Source organism: Eleutherodactylus coqui, chromosome 3 (genome assembly GCF_035609145.1).
Source record: "Eleutherodactylus coqui strain aEleCoq1 chromosome 3, aEleCoq1.hap1, whole genome shotgun sequence".
NCBI classification, from domain to species: Eukaryota; Metazoa; Chordata; class Amphibia; order Anura; family Eleutherodactylidae; genus Eleutherodactylus; species Eleutherodactylus coqui.
Window position 1 is genome coordinate 72,111,025 of NC_089839.1, and position 15,822 is coordinate 72,126,846.

At 49.9% G+C, this 15,822-nt stretch overlaps 1 protein-coding gene across 1 annotated transcript in view; it reads left to right on the forward strand.

Annotated features, from left to right (window-relative positions):
* Nucleotides 1-12,705: 12,705 nt before the first annotated feature.
* The window catches only part of FANCL (FA complementation group L), a 58,736-nt gene continuing 55,619 nt past the window's right edge, over nucleotides 12,706-15,822 (forward strand). Inside the window, exon 1 of the mRNA XM_066595743.1 lies at nucleotides 12,706-12,878. Coding sequence (XP_066451840.1) covers nucleotides 12,786-12,878 — 93 coding nt within the window. The 5' untranslated portion in view covers nucleotides 12,706-12,785. The remainder of the gene's footprint in view (nucleotides 12,879-15,822) is intronic.

The following is a 15,822-nucleotide window of genomic DNA, read 5'->3' on the forward strand; positions in this document are numbered from 1 at the left end:
AAACACATCCCCCGGCTCTCCATCGCCTCCTTGAACAGCACCATAACTTTGGTCCCTTTTACACTGAATGGTTTTCTTCAGATTATCGCTGGATCACAGGATTCTGAATGATCATTGTTAATTTTAAATGCCTGCAAAATCTGAACACTGTGTTACAAGGGTATATTTTCCCACATACTCAATTATATTCAGGGTGCTGAATCCAAATACGGCAACCAAAATTGTCTGTCAGGCAAGATAATGACGTTTTATCATTAGAAAGTAGGATATTCAATAGTGTACTGTTTTATTACCATATATCATTAAAAAGCACGGGCTTTGTTTATTAAAACTGTCTAACAGTACAATTGTATTTGTTACCCATAGCAACCAATCACAACTCAGTTTTCATTTCTGAAACTGCTGAGGTAAAATAAATACTGCACTTTGATTGGTTGCTATGGGCAACAAAGACAGTTTTACTGTTAGCCAGTTTTGATAAATGGGGCCCCATATTTTCCTAGTGAAACAACGTGGCACCTCGCACATGCTGAAACAAACCAGACAGCTTTTGCTATGTAAGTGGTGAGTTAACATTTGAGAAACATAAGAAGAAGAACATGTCGTCTGTAATACGGAAGGCCTACAAGCATTACTTTGGATTTGAAATCAGAGACCGGGACGAGACTTAGGCCCAGCGTTTATGTTGTGCCAACTGCTATGTGAAATTAATAAACTGATGAAAAGGTAAAGGTGCATTTAAGTTATCTATGATCTGTAGGAGACAAAAGGACCACGTGACAGACTATCAGCCGCATCTCAAGATCATCACAAGAATCTTCCTTTTTCTCATCGTGGACATGCTAAAAATGCTCACTGTTGACCTCACCCATTTTCGGCTCGATTATTGCAACTCGCTGCTGATCGGCCTTCCCATGCCACACTCTCCCCTCTCCAATCCATCTTGAATGCATCAGCCAGCTTGTCCAGTCACTAAACGGACGCCTCTGCCCTGTGCCAGTCACTGCACTGGATGCCTGTCCAATAAGGAATTCAATTCAAACTCACCAACCTCATCCACAAAGCTCTCAACAGCACCATGCTGCCCTACATTGCTTTCGTCATCTCAATCACCCACCCAGCCTGTGCCCTTCGCTCTGCTAACGAATCAAATTAAACACCCCTCTTAAATTGAATCTCTCATTCTCACCTCCAAGACTTCTCCAGAGCAGCACCAGTCCTCTGGAACACACTACCCCAAACTATCCAGGCAATCTGACACAAAACTTCAGGCGTGCTCTAAAAACGCACCTCTTCAAGAAGGCATACTATATCTCCTACACCAACCCCCCTTTACTCTGCCTGATAACATGCCCCTTGTCCTACTGATTGCAATCCCTGCTAGCAGCAATCAACCACCTCCTGCAGTTATACCGATTTGGCCACTATATGGCTTAATTTAACCATTGACTATTTGTATAGCATCCCACACTCTCCACCTTGCCATACCTTACACATCCCTACCCCCTTTACCTTCTGTATCACCCCATTATTTGTAGCATGCAAGCTTGTTGGAGCAGGACACGTTACCCCCCGTGTTTCGATCAATTGATTACTTCATGTAACCATAGTTTTGTTTCTGTTCCCCCTGTTTTGTAAATGCTGAGGAATATCTCGGATCTATATAAATAAAGATTATTATTATTACTTCTGTCTAACAAATGTCAATGGCTCTCAAACAGAAAATCTAAAAGTCACATTGTGTATCCCAACTTGAAATCTGCAATGAGGCTTGCACCTCACTAAAACTATTCCTGTCCCCTTACAACCTTTAAGTGAAAGATGACGATGATGAGACAATGCAGGAATAGGATTTAGTTCCATCAAGAAAGAAATGATCCTAGGTTTAAACCTACCGAATATTCAACTCCACATTTAAACACAGGCAGGCTTAAATGATTCATTCCGTAATTTGGGCCTAATTAAAAAAAACATGAAACTTCTGCACTCCAGATTGCAAGAATGGAATATTCTCCAACCAAAACAAGTGTAACAATTTATAAGAAAAAAAATATATAAATGTGACTTGTCGTTTGAATCCTGCTGAGCTCCAGTAATGATCCTCTCCACCTTCAATGGGTATACACCATTGTATACTTTTGTAATATATATATTATATGCATAGCTAATAGGAATACGAATTGGCTGTTTAATAGCATGATTATACATACTCTATACATTGCATTGACTCCTTAAGCATTGCAGTTTATTAATTGAGTCCAGCACTTTAGGTGTTAATGTTCAGCTGTTTTTTCTCTGATTGCAAGTATACTTCCTATAAGGGCTGTTTCAGACGACCGTATATCGGCCGGGTATTCACGCCGGCCAATATACGGCGTCTCTGTCTGCAGGGGGAGGAGGCTGCAAGAGCCGGGAGCAGTGCTCAGAGCTCCCGCCCCCTCTCTGCCTCCTCTCCGCCCCCCTGCACTATTTGCAATGAGAAGAGGCGGGATGGGGGCGGCACTGTTTCCAGGAATTAGCTCCGCCCCTGTCCAGCCTCCCCTCATTGAAAATAGTGCAGAGGGGTAGAAAGGAGGCAGAGAGGGGGCGGGAGCTCAGGGCACTGCTCCCGGCTCTTCCAGACTCCTCCCCCTGCAGACAGAGACGCCGTATATCGGCCGGCGTGAATACCCGGCCGATATACAGTCGTCTGAAACAGCCCTAAGAGTGAAGCACTTTTAGCACTCAGTTAGGTGATCAAGGCTCTGTTTAAGGGCTGAAACCGGTCCTCTGGCTGTATTTTAACCCTTTCCAGTCCAATTTGTATCCTGGTTTTCCTAGGGGGCTTACTCTTTTTCTGCCGTTATACAAAGGCGCTATATGCTGGCTGAAGCCAGTACTGCATGAGGTGACACGTTAGATAGGCTCCGACAGCAGAGAGGCTGGCAATATACAGTAAGAGAACCCCCTACGGATGTCTTCCAATATCGGAGCTGTGCAGCCTTAAATCATAATGTCTTCACAGGTCAGACAGTGGATTGGAAAGGGTTAATGTGGGCATGTAATGGCACGTATTGAATAAAGAAAAGCATGTCATTTTTATCATACATCGGCTGCGTAACAATTTATAGACAAAGAATGAAATCTTGTGCATTTCTTCACTTATGATGGGACTCTAACTTTTTGTAACAACATTTGTGGTTTGATGTTAGTTCTGGGTTGCTCTTAGGATTTAAGGGAGCGAAGGCTTTTCATAGACGCCTCTAAAATCTGTTTTAACTAGAGATGAGCAAACGTACTCGGTAAGGCCGATTTCGCAATCGAGCACTGCGATTTTTGAGTACTTCACTACTCGGGTGAAAAGTATTCGGGGGCGCTGTGGGGCGGGGCGTGGCGTGGTGGAGCGGGGGTAGCAGCGCGGAACAGGTGGGAGCTCTCTCTCTCTCCCCCCCACTCCCCTCTGCAACCCCCCGCTCACCCACAGCGCCCCCGAGTACTTTTCACCCGAGTAGTGAAGTACTCGAAAATCGCGGTGCTCGATTGCGAAATCGGCCTTACCAAGTACGTTCGCTCATCTCTAGTTTTAACCCCTTAGTGACTAAGCTTTTTTGCTTTTTTCCATTTTCGTTTTTTCCTCCCCCCTTTTAAAAAATTGTAACTCCTTTATTTATCCATCGACATCGCTGTATGAAGGCCTGTTTTTTGTGGGACGACTTGTATTTTTGAATGGTACTATTTAATGTACCATATAATGTACTGAAAAATTTAAAAAAAATTCTAAGTTGAGAGAAATTGAAAAAAAATGACATTCCGCCATCTTTCAGTGCGTCCTGTTTCTACGGTGCACAAACTGCAACAAAAATGACATGATAACTTTATTCTATGGGTCAATACAATTACTATGATACCAAACTTGTATAGTTTTTTTTTGCTGTACTACTTGTATTTTTTTTTAAAGATGTTTAATTTTTAAACATTATTTTCTGTCTCTATTTTCTGCACACAATAACTTTGTAATTTTTTTGGCGACATAGTTGTGTGAGGGCTCATTGCATCAGGACATACATCATAGGCGTACCAGCAGGGGGTGCCGGGGTCGCAACGGCGACCCGGCCCTTGCGCTTGAGGGGGCCCAGAGGCCCCCCTCCAGGATATACAGCTTTACTTTCACTTCGCACTGTCGGCGGCCACTTGCTAAGTTAGTGCCGTCCGGCTGGCCGACAGCACGAGCCAGAGAGTAGAGTAGGAGAAGGGAGGGGGAGGACTTGAAGAGAAGACAGGGGAAGAGGAGGGGGTAGGGGAAAGAGCAGAGAGGACACAGAAGCAGACTCACCGCTCACGGGCACAGCACAGCAAGGCATCGAGTGAAGCAGGGATGAGGTCATCGCCCTGCTGCTTCAGTCCTGCTGACACTGTACAGCTGCCCTCCTCAGCAGAGAAGTAGTCCAGGCCCCAGGGTATGTATCTGCTTGTCTGCCTGTCTGTATGTCTTTCTATGTGTCTGTCTATCTATCTTGCCTGGTCTCATATCTATCTATCTATCTATCTATCTTGCATTTCTGGTGTTCTTTTTTTTTTCTCCGGACGACGTTCACCGTGCGAGGTAAATAATGCATTACTTTGCTACAGATGACTTTTACGGACGCAGTGATACCAAATACATATTTTTGCCTTATTATTTAGATTCTACTATTGCAAATATGGCAAAAGGTTTTTCAAACTTTTACTAATTATTAAAAAAAAAAAAGTAATAAAACTTTGTTTTTATTTATTTATTTACACTTTCTTTCAGTCCCCAGGGGGGGGGAAAATCACAACAAGCGATGCTTTCATCGCTCCTGCAGTATGACGTAATGCAATAGCATTACGTCATACTGCTTTTTAACAGGCAGTCTATCAAGCCACCCCACGGGGATGGCTTGATAGGCAGTCTCCTAAGGCATCCCTGGGGCCTTTCAGAAGGCCCCCGGCTGCCATGATATCTGCACGGCTCCCCCGATCTCACCGCGGGGGGACCATACAAATGCTGCTGTCAGAATTGACAGCGGCATTTAAAGGGTTAATAGCTGTGATCGGCCGCGCGGCCGATTGCAGCTATTGCCCGCGGGTGTCAGCTGTAATAAACAGCTGACGCCCGTGTTGTAATAGGGAGATAGCGCCACTACATCCCTTCATACACGTCCTGCAATGGCAGGATGTAAAAACACTATTGGGCTGTCACTAAGGGGTTAAAGCAGTTTTGCCTCACAACAGCAGGGTGTTCTGTTTCAGTTAGTTATGCTAGTCTTGCAAAGGAGTCCTATAAAAAGCTGTAGCATATGCTTCATTAAATTAAATACTCTGAAGATAACTGGGAGATCTGTGGAGACCTGAAGATCATTGCTGTCATATTGGAAAAGCAGACAGGGTTCACAAAGTATTCCTGTTTTCTGTGTGAGGATTGTAGCGTTTCAGGTACTAGGTTTGAGCTTCTGGAGTTGCAACCCGGGAGACCGGGAGTGTAGTCAGATGAGAGCCAGGAGTCAGTAACAGGGGGACACAGTTCGCAGTACAAGGGAGACAGCAGGTAACGTCAGAATGAATGCCAGAGGTTGGTAACAGTGGGTCTCAGTTTGCAGTACAAGGGAGGAAGCAGGTATTATTGTTAGGAGGAATGCCAGGAGTCGGTAATAGTAGGTCTCAGTTTGGTTGCAGAAAAGCAGGCAGGCAGTGGAGCTTGACTATGGCTGTGAGGCACAATAGTCACGCACTGGAGTAGAGACAAAGCCAGGCTTTTATAGTTTGGCTAATCAGAAGCAGGGCAGGACCAGGATAGGGAACCAGACCAGGAGTACAGGATCATGGCTTAAGTTCAGCAACGAGGGAGACATCAAGCCAGGCTTACATAGAGCGTCCAATCAGGAACAGGGCGAAGCCACAACAAGGAACTGGGCCAAGAGCCAGAGACAGGATTCAGCAGAGGAGCTTATCACAGGGCTGGATAGCTCAACAGGAATAACCGCCTCTTGGAGCACAGGAGCTCCTGGGTTCGAGAAGTGACAGCAGTGTACACTTATTTTTTGCCAGATTCCTCGAGACAAGGAACTTATTTGTATCACTGCATTTGAAGTTCCTTTTGGGCTACTCCACAATCTATAGAAACATCAGGAATACCTGTGATGTGCAGCTGTAGACATTGGTGATGCTTCCACCTTCTCTGCAAGCCTGGCTGGACATCGCTGATGGTTTTCAAATTGCATTGGGGCCCTGGATGGCAAGCACATCTGTATGAAGAAGCCACAAACTCATGTTCCTAATACTACAATTATAAACAGTACTTATAGGTAGTTCTATTGACTCTTGCTGATGGTAACTATCAGTTTATAACTGTTGCTATCATGATGCTCACATGTTCAGGGCTTCCAGAATGGGTCATCAGCTTCTTTCCAACCAGCTGGCCCTGCCAAAACCATGCATACTTCCTCTGTTCTTCAGGTCCACCAGCCTCGTTTGTAATTGTGGTGGATTAGAGATTAGGCTTGACCACCCAGGTTCAGGTGAGGTTTTAATTACTTTCTCACACGGGCTTCTTATTTTATCAAATATACCACTCAGACTCATACTAGTAAGTTGCAAGTCTTCCTAGGCACTATTCAAAGGGAACCTGGGAATGTGTGTGCAGTAATTCTGCACAATTTTTGGCAGGCCAACGACGTGGGGTAGAATGTAGGGGGTCTGATCCACTGCAGCAACTTGTTGCAGTGGATCAGATGGGGCAGCATCATTTTGACTTCATGTCAGGGAGCAGTTCTGTGGAAGATGGACTTTGTTCAAGGAGCCAGATGATCTAGACCAGTGGTGGTGAACCTATGGTACACGTGCCAGAGGTGGCACACAGAGCCCTTCCTGCTGGCACGCGCCGCCATCGGCCACTCACCACTTGTGAGTACCAGCAGGGGCCGCGGCTCCCCGGTAATCTTGTATTATGTCGCCACCAGAAGTTAGTGGTGGCGACATAATACAGGGGTTTAACATGTTGTAACACCCCCAGCTTCTGATAGGCTGGGGGCGTGTGTGGTCTTACCAGCGGAAGCGACGGCGGCGGACCTAGCAGGGAGAGCAGCGGCGGCAGCAGCAGGGACGCTGGAGGGAGCGGCGTCGGCAGCAGGAGAGAATGCCGGCGGCATGAGCACAGCTACTGCCAGTGGAGGGAGCGGCGGTGGCAGCTGGAGAGCAGGACACAGAGTGGCTGCAGCACAGACTGGGGGTACGCTGTGGGGTGTCGCTATTACTCTGGCGGCCATTACTCTGGAGGCCGCTGCAGGGGGCCACTGTAGTGTGTTGCTATTATGCGGGGGGCCGCTGTGGGGTGTCGCTATTACTACTGGGGCCGCTGTGGGGTGTCGCTATTACTACTGGGGCCGCTGTGGGGTGTCGCTATTACTACTGGGGCCGCTGTGGGGTGTCGCTATTACTACTGGGGCCGCTGTGGGGTGTCGCTATTACGCGGGGGGCCGCTGCGGGGTGTCGCTATTACGCGGGGGTGCGCTGCGGGGTGTCACTATTACGCGGGGGTGCGCTGCGGGGTGTCACTATTACGCGGGGGACCGCTGCGGGGTGTCACTATTACGCGGGGGACCGCTGCGGGGTGTCACTATTACGCGGGGGACCGCTGCGGGGTGTCACTATTACGCGGGGGACCGCTGCGGGGTGTCACTATTACGCGGGGGACCGCTGCGGGGTGTCACTATTACGCGGGGGACCGCTGCGGGGTGTCACTATTACGCGGGGGACCGCTGCGGGGTGTCACTATTACGCGGGGGACCGCTGCGGGGTGTCACTATTACGCGGGGGACCGCTGCGGGGTGTCACTATTACGCGGGGGACCGCTGCGGGGTGTCACTATTACGCGGGGGACCGCTGCGGGGTGTCACTATTACGCGGGGGACCGCTGCGGGGTGTCACTATTACGCGGGGGACCGCTGCGGGGTGTCACTATTACGCGGGGGACCGCTGCGGGGTGTCACTATTACGCGGGGGACCGCTGCGGGGTGTCACTATTACGCGGGGGACCGCTGTGGGGTGTCACTATTACGCGGGGGACCGCTGTGGGGTGTCACTATTACGCGGGGGACCGCTGTGGGGTGTCACTATTACGCGGGGGACCGCTGTGGGGTGTCACTATTACGCGGGGGACCGCTGTGGGGTGTCACTATTACGCGGGGGACCGCTGTGGGGTGTCACTATTACGCGGGGGACCGCTGTGGGGTGTCACTATTACGCGGGGGACCGCTGTGGGGTGTCACTATTACGCGGGGGACCGCTGTGGGGTGTCACTATTACGCGGGGGACCGCTGTGGGGTGTCACTATTACGCGGGGGACCGCTGTGGGGTGTCACTATTACGCGGGGGACCGCTGTGGGGTGTCACTATTACGCGGGGGACCGCTGTGGGGTGTCACTATTACGCGGGGGACCGCTGTGGGGTGTCACTATTACGCGGGGGACCGCTGTGGGGTGTCACTATTACGCGGGGGACCGCTGTGGGGTGTCACTATTACGCGGGGGACCGCTGTGGGGTGTCACTATTACGCGGGGGACCGCTGTGGGGTGTCACTATTACGCGGGGGACCGCTGTGGGGTGTCACTATTACGTGGGGGACCGCTGTGGGGTGTCACTATTACGTGGGGGGGGGGCGGCTATGGGGTGTCACTAGTATCCTGGTGCAGCTGGGAGGTGGGGTCACTATTACCGCTGGGGTATGTTTACATGTGGCGGAGATGGGCAGGGCTGTTTTAAAATAGACAGCTTGCACATTTTGACTGCTTTTTGGATGCAGAAATGGTGCAGAATTTTCCACAGAAAGTTCCGCTGAGGACATTCTGCAGTATTTCTGCATCCAAAAAGCAGTCAAAATCTGCACTCTGTCTATTTTTGAAGCAGCCCTGTCCTTTTTTAGAACGAGAGGGGTAAAATCCTACGTTGTGATAAGCCCCGTCCCCTGACGTGTTGGCACTTTGCGATAAATAAGTGGGTTTTGGGTTGCAGTTTGGCACTCGGTCTCTAAAAGGTTCGCCATCACTGATCTAGACTGTCTAAACCACATTTTTTAAAATCAGCTTTCTGTTTTAGTATTTTTAGCTAGGGACTTTTTTTTCTTTTAGGTAGCAACTCGTAGATCAATGAGGATCCTTGAAAAACATTAAGGTAACATTTAATTGCAATTATATCTACACTTCTTTATTCTTCTGTCAAGGTACTCATAATTGTAAATCTGTTCCTGACAGTAAAAATCTGAGCATAAAATTTGGAATAAGCACCCAAATCTCTGTAAGGGCTGTTTCAGACGACCGTATATCGGCCGGGTATTCACGCCGGCCGATATACAGCGTCTCTGTCTGCAGGGGGAGGAGGCTGGAAGAGCCAGGAGCAGTGCTCTGAGCTCCGGGCCGCTCTCTGCCTCCTCTTCGCCCCTCTGCACTATTTGCAATGAGAGGAGGCGGGATGGGGGTGGGGCTAAGTTTCCAGGAATTAGCTCCGCCCCATCCAGCCTTCCCTCATTACAAATAGTGCAGAAGGGCAAAGAGGGGGTGGGAGTTCAGAGCACTGCTCCCGGCTCTTCCAGCCTCCTCCCCCTGCAGACAGAGACGCCGTATATTGGCCGGCGTGAATACCCGGCTGATATATGGTCGTCTGAAACAGCCCTAAGGGTGCCTGCACATGATAGAGCCGGATTCCACATGCGTGAGCCTACAGCGGAATCCAGCTCTGACCCTGGCCGCTGATCCCGTGTACTTGCCTTCTTTCCTCATTATCTGTACTGCGGATGGTCCAGATGGCGAGCCGTTGGATTTTTCCTCTGTGAGCGGAAATCGCAATTGATTTCCAGTTGTGTGCAGGAAGAAGCACTTTTCCATAGCATGTTACGAATGGCATTTTCTGTGGATCAGCGAGGCGGACACCTGCTGTAGATTCCGCAATGCAAATCCGTTTGTGTGCAGCCTGCCTTATAAACACAAACACATTTTGTCCAGAAAAAAATATACATTTTCTAATAAGCAGTTTTGTAACATAATTATAATTTGATCGGTGTTCACATCATGCAGGCGTGAAAGACGATCAGCCCGTGTAAGCAGGCAGTCGTTCATCTATGAATGTCTGTTTACTGTGTACAAATGTGGAAGGGACAGAACGATCTCCAGTCCACTCCGCTGCAATTCACTGAGCGATAATTGTTCCTGTGTGAAAATACAGCAGCAATTACCACTGGGACAACTGTTGTGCGCCCGACAGCCCTACAGTGTAAAAGCACCCTTAGGCCTCATGTCCACGGGGACAGATCCGCAGCGGGTCACCCACACGTGTGATCCGCACCCCATAGGGATGCATTGGACACCCGCAGGTAATTAAATACCTGCAGATGTCATATTCCCTTGAGGCACGGATTGCGTGTGCGGGAAAACACCCACAGCATGCTCCATTTTAGTGCGGATCTCACGCGGGGACGGCTCCCACAGGTTTCTATTGAAGCCTATCGAAGCCGTCCGGATCCGCGGCACACCCGCAGCTGAATTCCTACTCTCCGGCGCGGGAGAGCAGGAGTTCAAAAAAAGAGTAGGGTGCATGGCGCATGCGCGCGGCACGCTGCCGGCGTGTCGAGCACATCCGCCGGGCCGAAGAAAGAAGATCTGGCCGCGACGGAGGCCAGATCCGCACCATCCAGACAGGTAAGTAATGCTTACTTTTTAGCCTCATGTCCGCAGGAAAGGAGGACCAGCTGCAGGATTCTGCATGAAGAATCCACGGTGGGCCTGATTTTCCCCGTGGACATGAGCCCTTAAGCCTCACGTACATGGCCATGTAGGTAAAACGCTGCGGGTCACCTCGTAGCATTTTACCAGTATTTGTAAATATGGGTCTGCTGGCTGAGAGCCGGTAGAGACCTCTTATAGCTACGAATGTACTGTGCACGCCTGCGTATCTCACACACACACACTGTGACTTCAAAGAAAAAATCCCCACTCTGTTTCAGGGGTTGGGTATGAAAATACAGAAGACAAGAGATGACTGCTGTGAACGGACAGAAGAGCCGGATAGATCATCTAGGTGAGTTTATTATTATTTTTTTCTTTACAGCTACGGATGATTTTCAGGGAGGGGCTTATATTTCAAGCCCTTCCCCAAAATTGATCACTGCAGGGGTTGGCTGCAACTTGTTCCTTTCAATGGGGTGGCAGCAGCGCTGGCCCCATTGAAAGCAATGGAATAGCATTGCGGACCTCTGCCACAGCTGTGAAGGGGATTCCTTCATCCCCGGGGTGGAGGGAGGATAACCCTGTTATAGCTGTCACAGCTGTGTCAGGGGAGCGCAATGTACTCCCTATGCTTTCAATGGGGCCAGTGCTGCTGGTGCTGGCCCTATTGAGATTTTGCTTAGCGCTGTAAGTGTACAGTGAAGGCATCGCAAATGAGAATGAAACCATTGAAAATCATTGGTTTCATTTTCATGCGTTTTCACTCACTCTCGCACGCAAGACAGGCTATTGCCATTGTGAAGCCGGCCTTAGGGCTTATTCAGACGTGCGTATATCGGACGGGTTTTCACGCCTGGTCAATATACGCTGTCCCTCCCACTCACCGACTCTCTGCTTCTCTCCTCCTCTTCGAGCAGTTTGCAATGGGAGTGGGCGGGTTGGGGCGGAGCTAAGCTCCCCCCCTCCTCCATAGTCAGCAATAGCAGTGAGCGGGACAGAGCTGCACTTAGCTCCACCCCTCCCATTGCAAACACAGGAGTGGAGGAGAGAGTGGGAGGGAAGGGGGGATTACTTAGATGGAAGCGTATATCCACCAGCCGTTAAAAAACGCCGGTCGATATACGCCTGTGGGAATAAGCCCTTAGTAATAGGATTGCATCCTCTCAGATCAAGGCAGAAAGTTTTCCCCAAGGTTTTATTTGCTCTGCTCTTAAAGGATCCTATGCTATTCCTGTGACAAAATCTACGGCTCAGACCCCCTACACATGGGGAAGCGCGATCTCAGGCCAAGGAACTCGTCCCAATTCCACGCTCGCCATCCTGTGATATACTCACAGATGGGAGGCATTTCTCTGCCAAAAACACCCCCCATCACTTCAGGCAACGTAGCGACCCTCTGGCACGTCGGACGATCGGCAAGTGTTTCCCATTGTTTTCATGCGTTTCGAGGAATGCGCAAATATAGGACATGGCGCAATTCTTTTTTCAAAATCGGTACGTTTGTTTGTTGCACGCAAAGGAACACGCTCTGCGGGAGCAAAAAGTGCCGTGATAACAAGCCATTGTAGGGGCCAGGAAAAACATATATTGTCCATTCCACTGAGATGCAGCGCCCCGCTGCGCACGGACGCACGTACGCTCATGTGAATCCGGCGTTATTACTGCGGCGCATAAAGGGCTTTCCTGTAGGGCAGATTCACAACATGCAGGAACCGGGTTCACTCACATTTTCTTGGTTTTCGCATGCTTTTCAGTAGCATGGTTTACTGCTGTGTGCATTAGTGCACCAAAGGTCCCCCGTATTATACGTTCCTCTACACCCCTCACTCATTCACTACCTCTCCGCCCTCTCTGCGCCGCCCAGGCTCGCCCATCTCTCGCGCTCACTCCTGTCAGACAAGCGGCGGTCACATCTCTCAGTTCGGCATTTTCCCGCTCTCCTTATATAACGCTACGTGAGGAGTAGCCCCGCCCCGCCAGGTCACGTGACCAAGCCCGTCCGCTCGTGCTTCTGTTTAGGGGAAGGCGGGAGATTACAGACGGCCGTGCCGAGGGGAGCCCGGAGCGGGTCATATGGAGTCCAGTGCGGGGGGCGGCAGTCAGTGCTGGCTGCTGTTACCTCAGGATCTGCGCGGCAGAGTGTACGACGGCTTCATCAGAGCGCAGGTAGATGGCTGCCGCCGGAGGTCAGCGGGCTCCCGTGTATAAGCAGCCGCACCAGGTTCCCCCTGTGAAGTAGTGCCGAGTATACCCACCGTGGCTGGCAGCCTCTGGGGTTGTGCCAGCAGTGTTGTCAGGGCTTCCTGCGCTCGGGCGGATGTGTGCTGCGAATCCGCGGTCTGATTCCGCAATGAATATTGTGGACGGGCCGCAGTTTCTGTGTTGTTGCCTAGCGACGGCGTGTGGAAAAAAGTGCGACAGCGAACCGCATCTGCAGTACAGAAAAGATGGCGTCAGGGCAGGTACCGGATTCTACAGCCGGTCTAAGGTTACGCTCTGACATGCTGCTCTATACCGCCATCAGCACGGCGTCCTGAGCGCTAACTGCGGCACACCGCTCCCTGATCTTAATGGGGCTTCACCTCCGCTCGAACGTAGCGCTGCCTCTCCTTTCTTTCAGGGTTTTTTTTAATGTACCCTGTGAAAATGATGGGGAGCGTAAAAAAAGTCAATCTCTGACATGCGCTCAAAACCGCCGCTCAATTTCAGGTAAATGCCGCGGTTCTGAGCGACATTTAACTAAACGCATGTGTGAGTGGCCTAAGGGCAAAAACCGGTGCATCCGCTAATATGCTCGCCGCTGCGGAGTGTATTAGCGCATGTATCGGTTGTTTGGTTTTTTTTTCGGACTATTCAAACTCCGCGCAGGAAGATGGGGCCGGCCCGAACTTTCCCGAATGTAGTATTACGGCGCGAAGAGTGAAAACGAAGGGGTTTGGTTTCTCCCCATCATGCGGCCGTGTTTGAACCCATAGGCTGCCTGGCCACGGGCATTCCTGCATTGTTAACCACGGCGCTAATACGCCCACGGGGAACGCAGGCCACACTCTCCATAGCGTTGCTATAGAAAGTGCAGCCCCCTGTCCACGAGCGGTAGAATCATAGCGATTCTCCGCTCGCGGGATTCAAGTTGCGGCATGCCGCGATTCTCCACGGTGAGCCTATCTGTCGGATAGGCTCACCGCAGAGACCTGACAGGTCCCCTCCCCCCCCCCCCCCCCCCCCCGATCCACCGCTGTGGAATATCAATAGTGGTATTCCACAACGGCCGTGGACAGGAGACCAAAAGCAGACAAACGTGATTTCAGTGGTTTTGTTCAGACTAGCGGGATTCTTGTTTGTTTAATACTACCTGCAAGAGAAGATAGGGCAGGAACTAGCGGTAGTATTGTATCTTGACACCACCAGAAGTCAGGGGTTTGACACGTCTTCCATGCAGGAAAGCCCCTGTCACACCCCCTAGCTCCCAATTGGGTCAAGTCCACAAGGTCCTGGAAGGTGGACGACAACATACAATAATGGCCATACACCTCTCCGGGACTCCGCATACTGTCCTGCAATATGCTGCGTGTCTGAACAGCGTGTGCGTCTGAAATACCCATACAAGGGGAGGTACACGTGTTGCGATACAGTTGCTGGGGAGTATACAGCTGCAGCCGAGAGCCTTGGACGGGGGGCGGACATGAAAAGGAGTATTGTGACTGGGGGTGACGCAGAGTTTTACAACTGTGGAGCCGGCAGTGACCTGGCACGCTGCGCATAACAGCATATCGCATGTCTACCTGTGCTTTTTTTTGTTTTGTTTTCACCGCACATATGTGATGTAATGGCGCATACATACGTGGCAAAATAGAGCTTGGCACGTTCTTTTCTGCACTTGTGTGACATGCAATTCCGAAATGCTAATGTGTTGCTGGAACTATGTAAGGCAATGTGATAGCCTGCGAGTTATTGCATATCACATGGGCGTACAGCGCATGCATAATTGGTGGTAATGATATTCCCTTGTGAGCCTGGCCTTATAGATAGTTTGTTTCTCTTTTTTTTTCCTTGTGCAGTAAAATGGTTCTCAAAGTTTCTTTATATGACTTCTAATTCATGTGATGGGCCCTACCACAGTGCTTCTCTGCAGCAGAGATGGTACAGTCTCTAGCTGCTCATGTAATCCTGTGCAGATGCGTCATGAGATTGATTGCACAGAATGGTGAAAGTAATATCAAGATGGTGCCAGATAAGCATCAGACAGGAGGCTCCGCTGCATGGAAGTGACACCAATATACAGAGCCAACTTCCAGAATTTGACAGATCAGGTGAGGGGGGCAGGGATGGTAAACATCTTTTTGGTGCAGTTGCCCTTTTAAAAGAACTCATTACTACACAGGGAGAAAAATCAAACCGATATTGAGGGCTTATTCAGACGTGCGTATATCATCCAGGTTTTCACGCCCGGCCGATATATGCTGTCCCTCCCACTCACCGACTCTGTTTCTCTTCTCCCCTCTGAGTGATTTCCAGTGGGAGTGGACAGGGGCGGGGCTAAGCTCAGGCTCCTCCCTACCCGTAGCTAGGAAAGGGCGGGACAGAGCGGATATTACAAACACGATATCTCAAACTGATATTACGCTTGCCCTGGTAACTATAGCATTGTGAATAAGAAACCAACTTCAGCGTGGTCAGACTTCAGCCTCGTCCACAGGCGGGTCAAATTCCGCATGCGGATTGAGCACCCCTCAATCCGCATGTGGTGATTAAGGGGTGGACATCCATGCTTCCCTATGGGCAGCTTGAACTGCGGATCTTCCGCAAATCAAATTCACCCGTGGACATTGGGCCTTCCAGAGTTCTTTCTATAAACGGAGAGCTCTCTCTAGAACATTGTGTTCACATGTTCCGCTGCAGATTTGCACCAAAATTTGCTTGCCCCGTGGATTTTACCCCCTCATTGGAAAAAGAATCCACACGGAAAGACCATAGCATCAATTGACATGCTGTGGATTTAAAATCTGCATGGCAGGTTAGGGGTTTTTCAGATGGGCGCGATTTAGTCCCATTATAGATCCGTGATAATCACAGTGGCATAACGAGCTGAAATAAAACCATTGATTTCAAT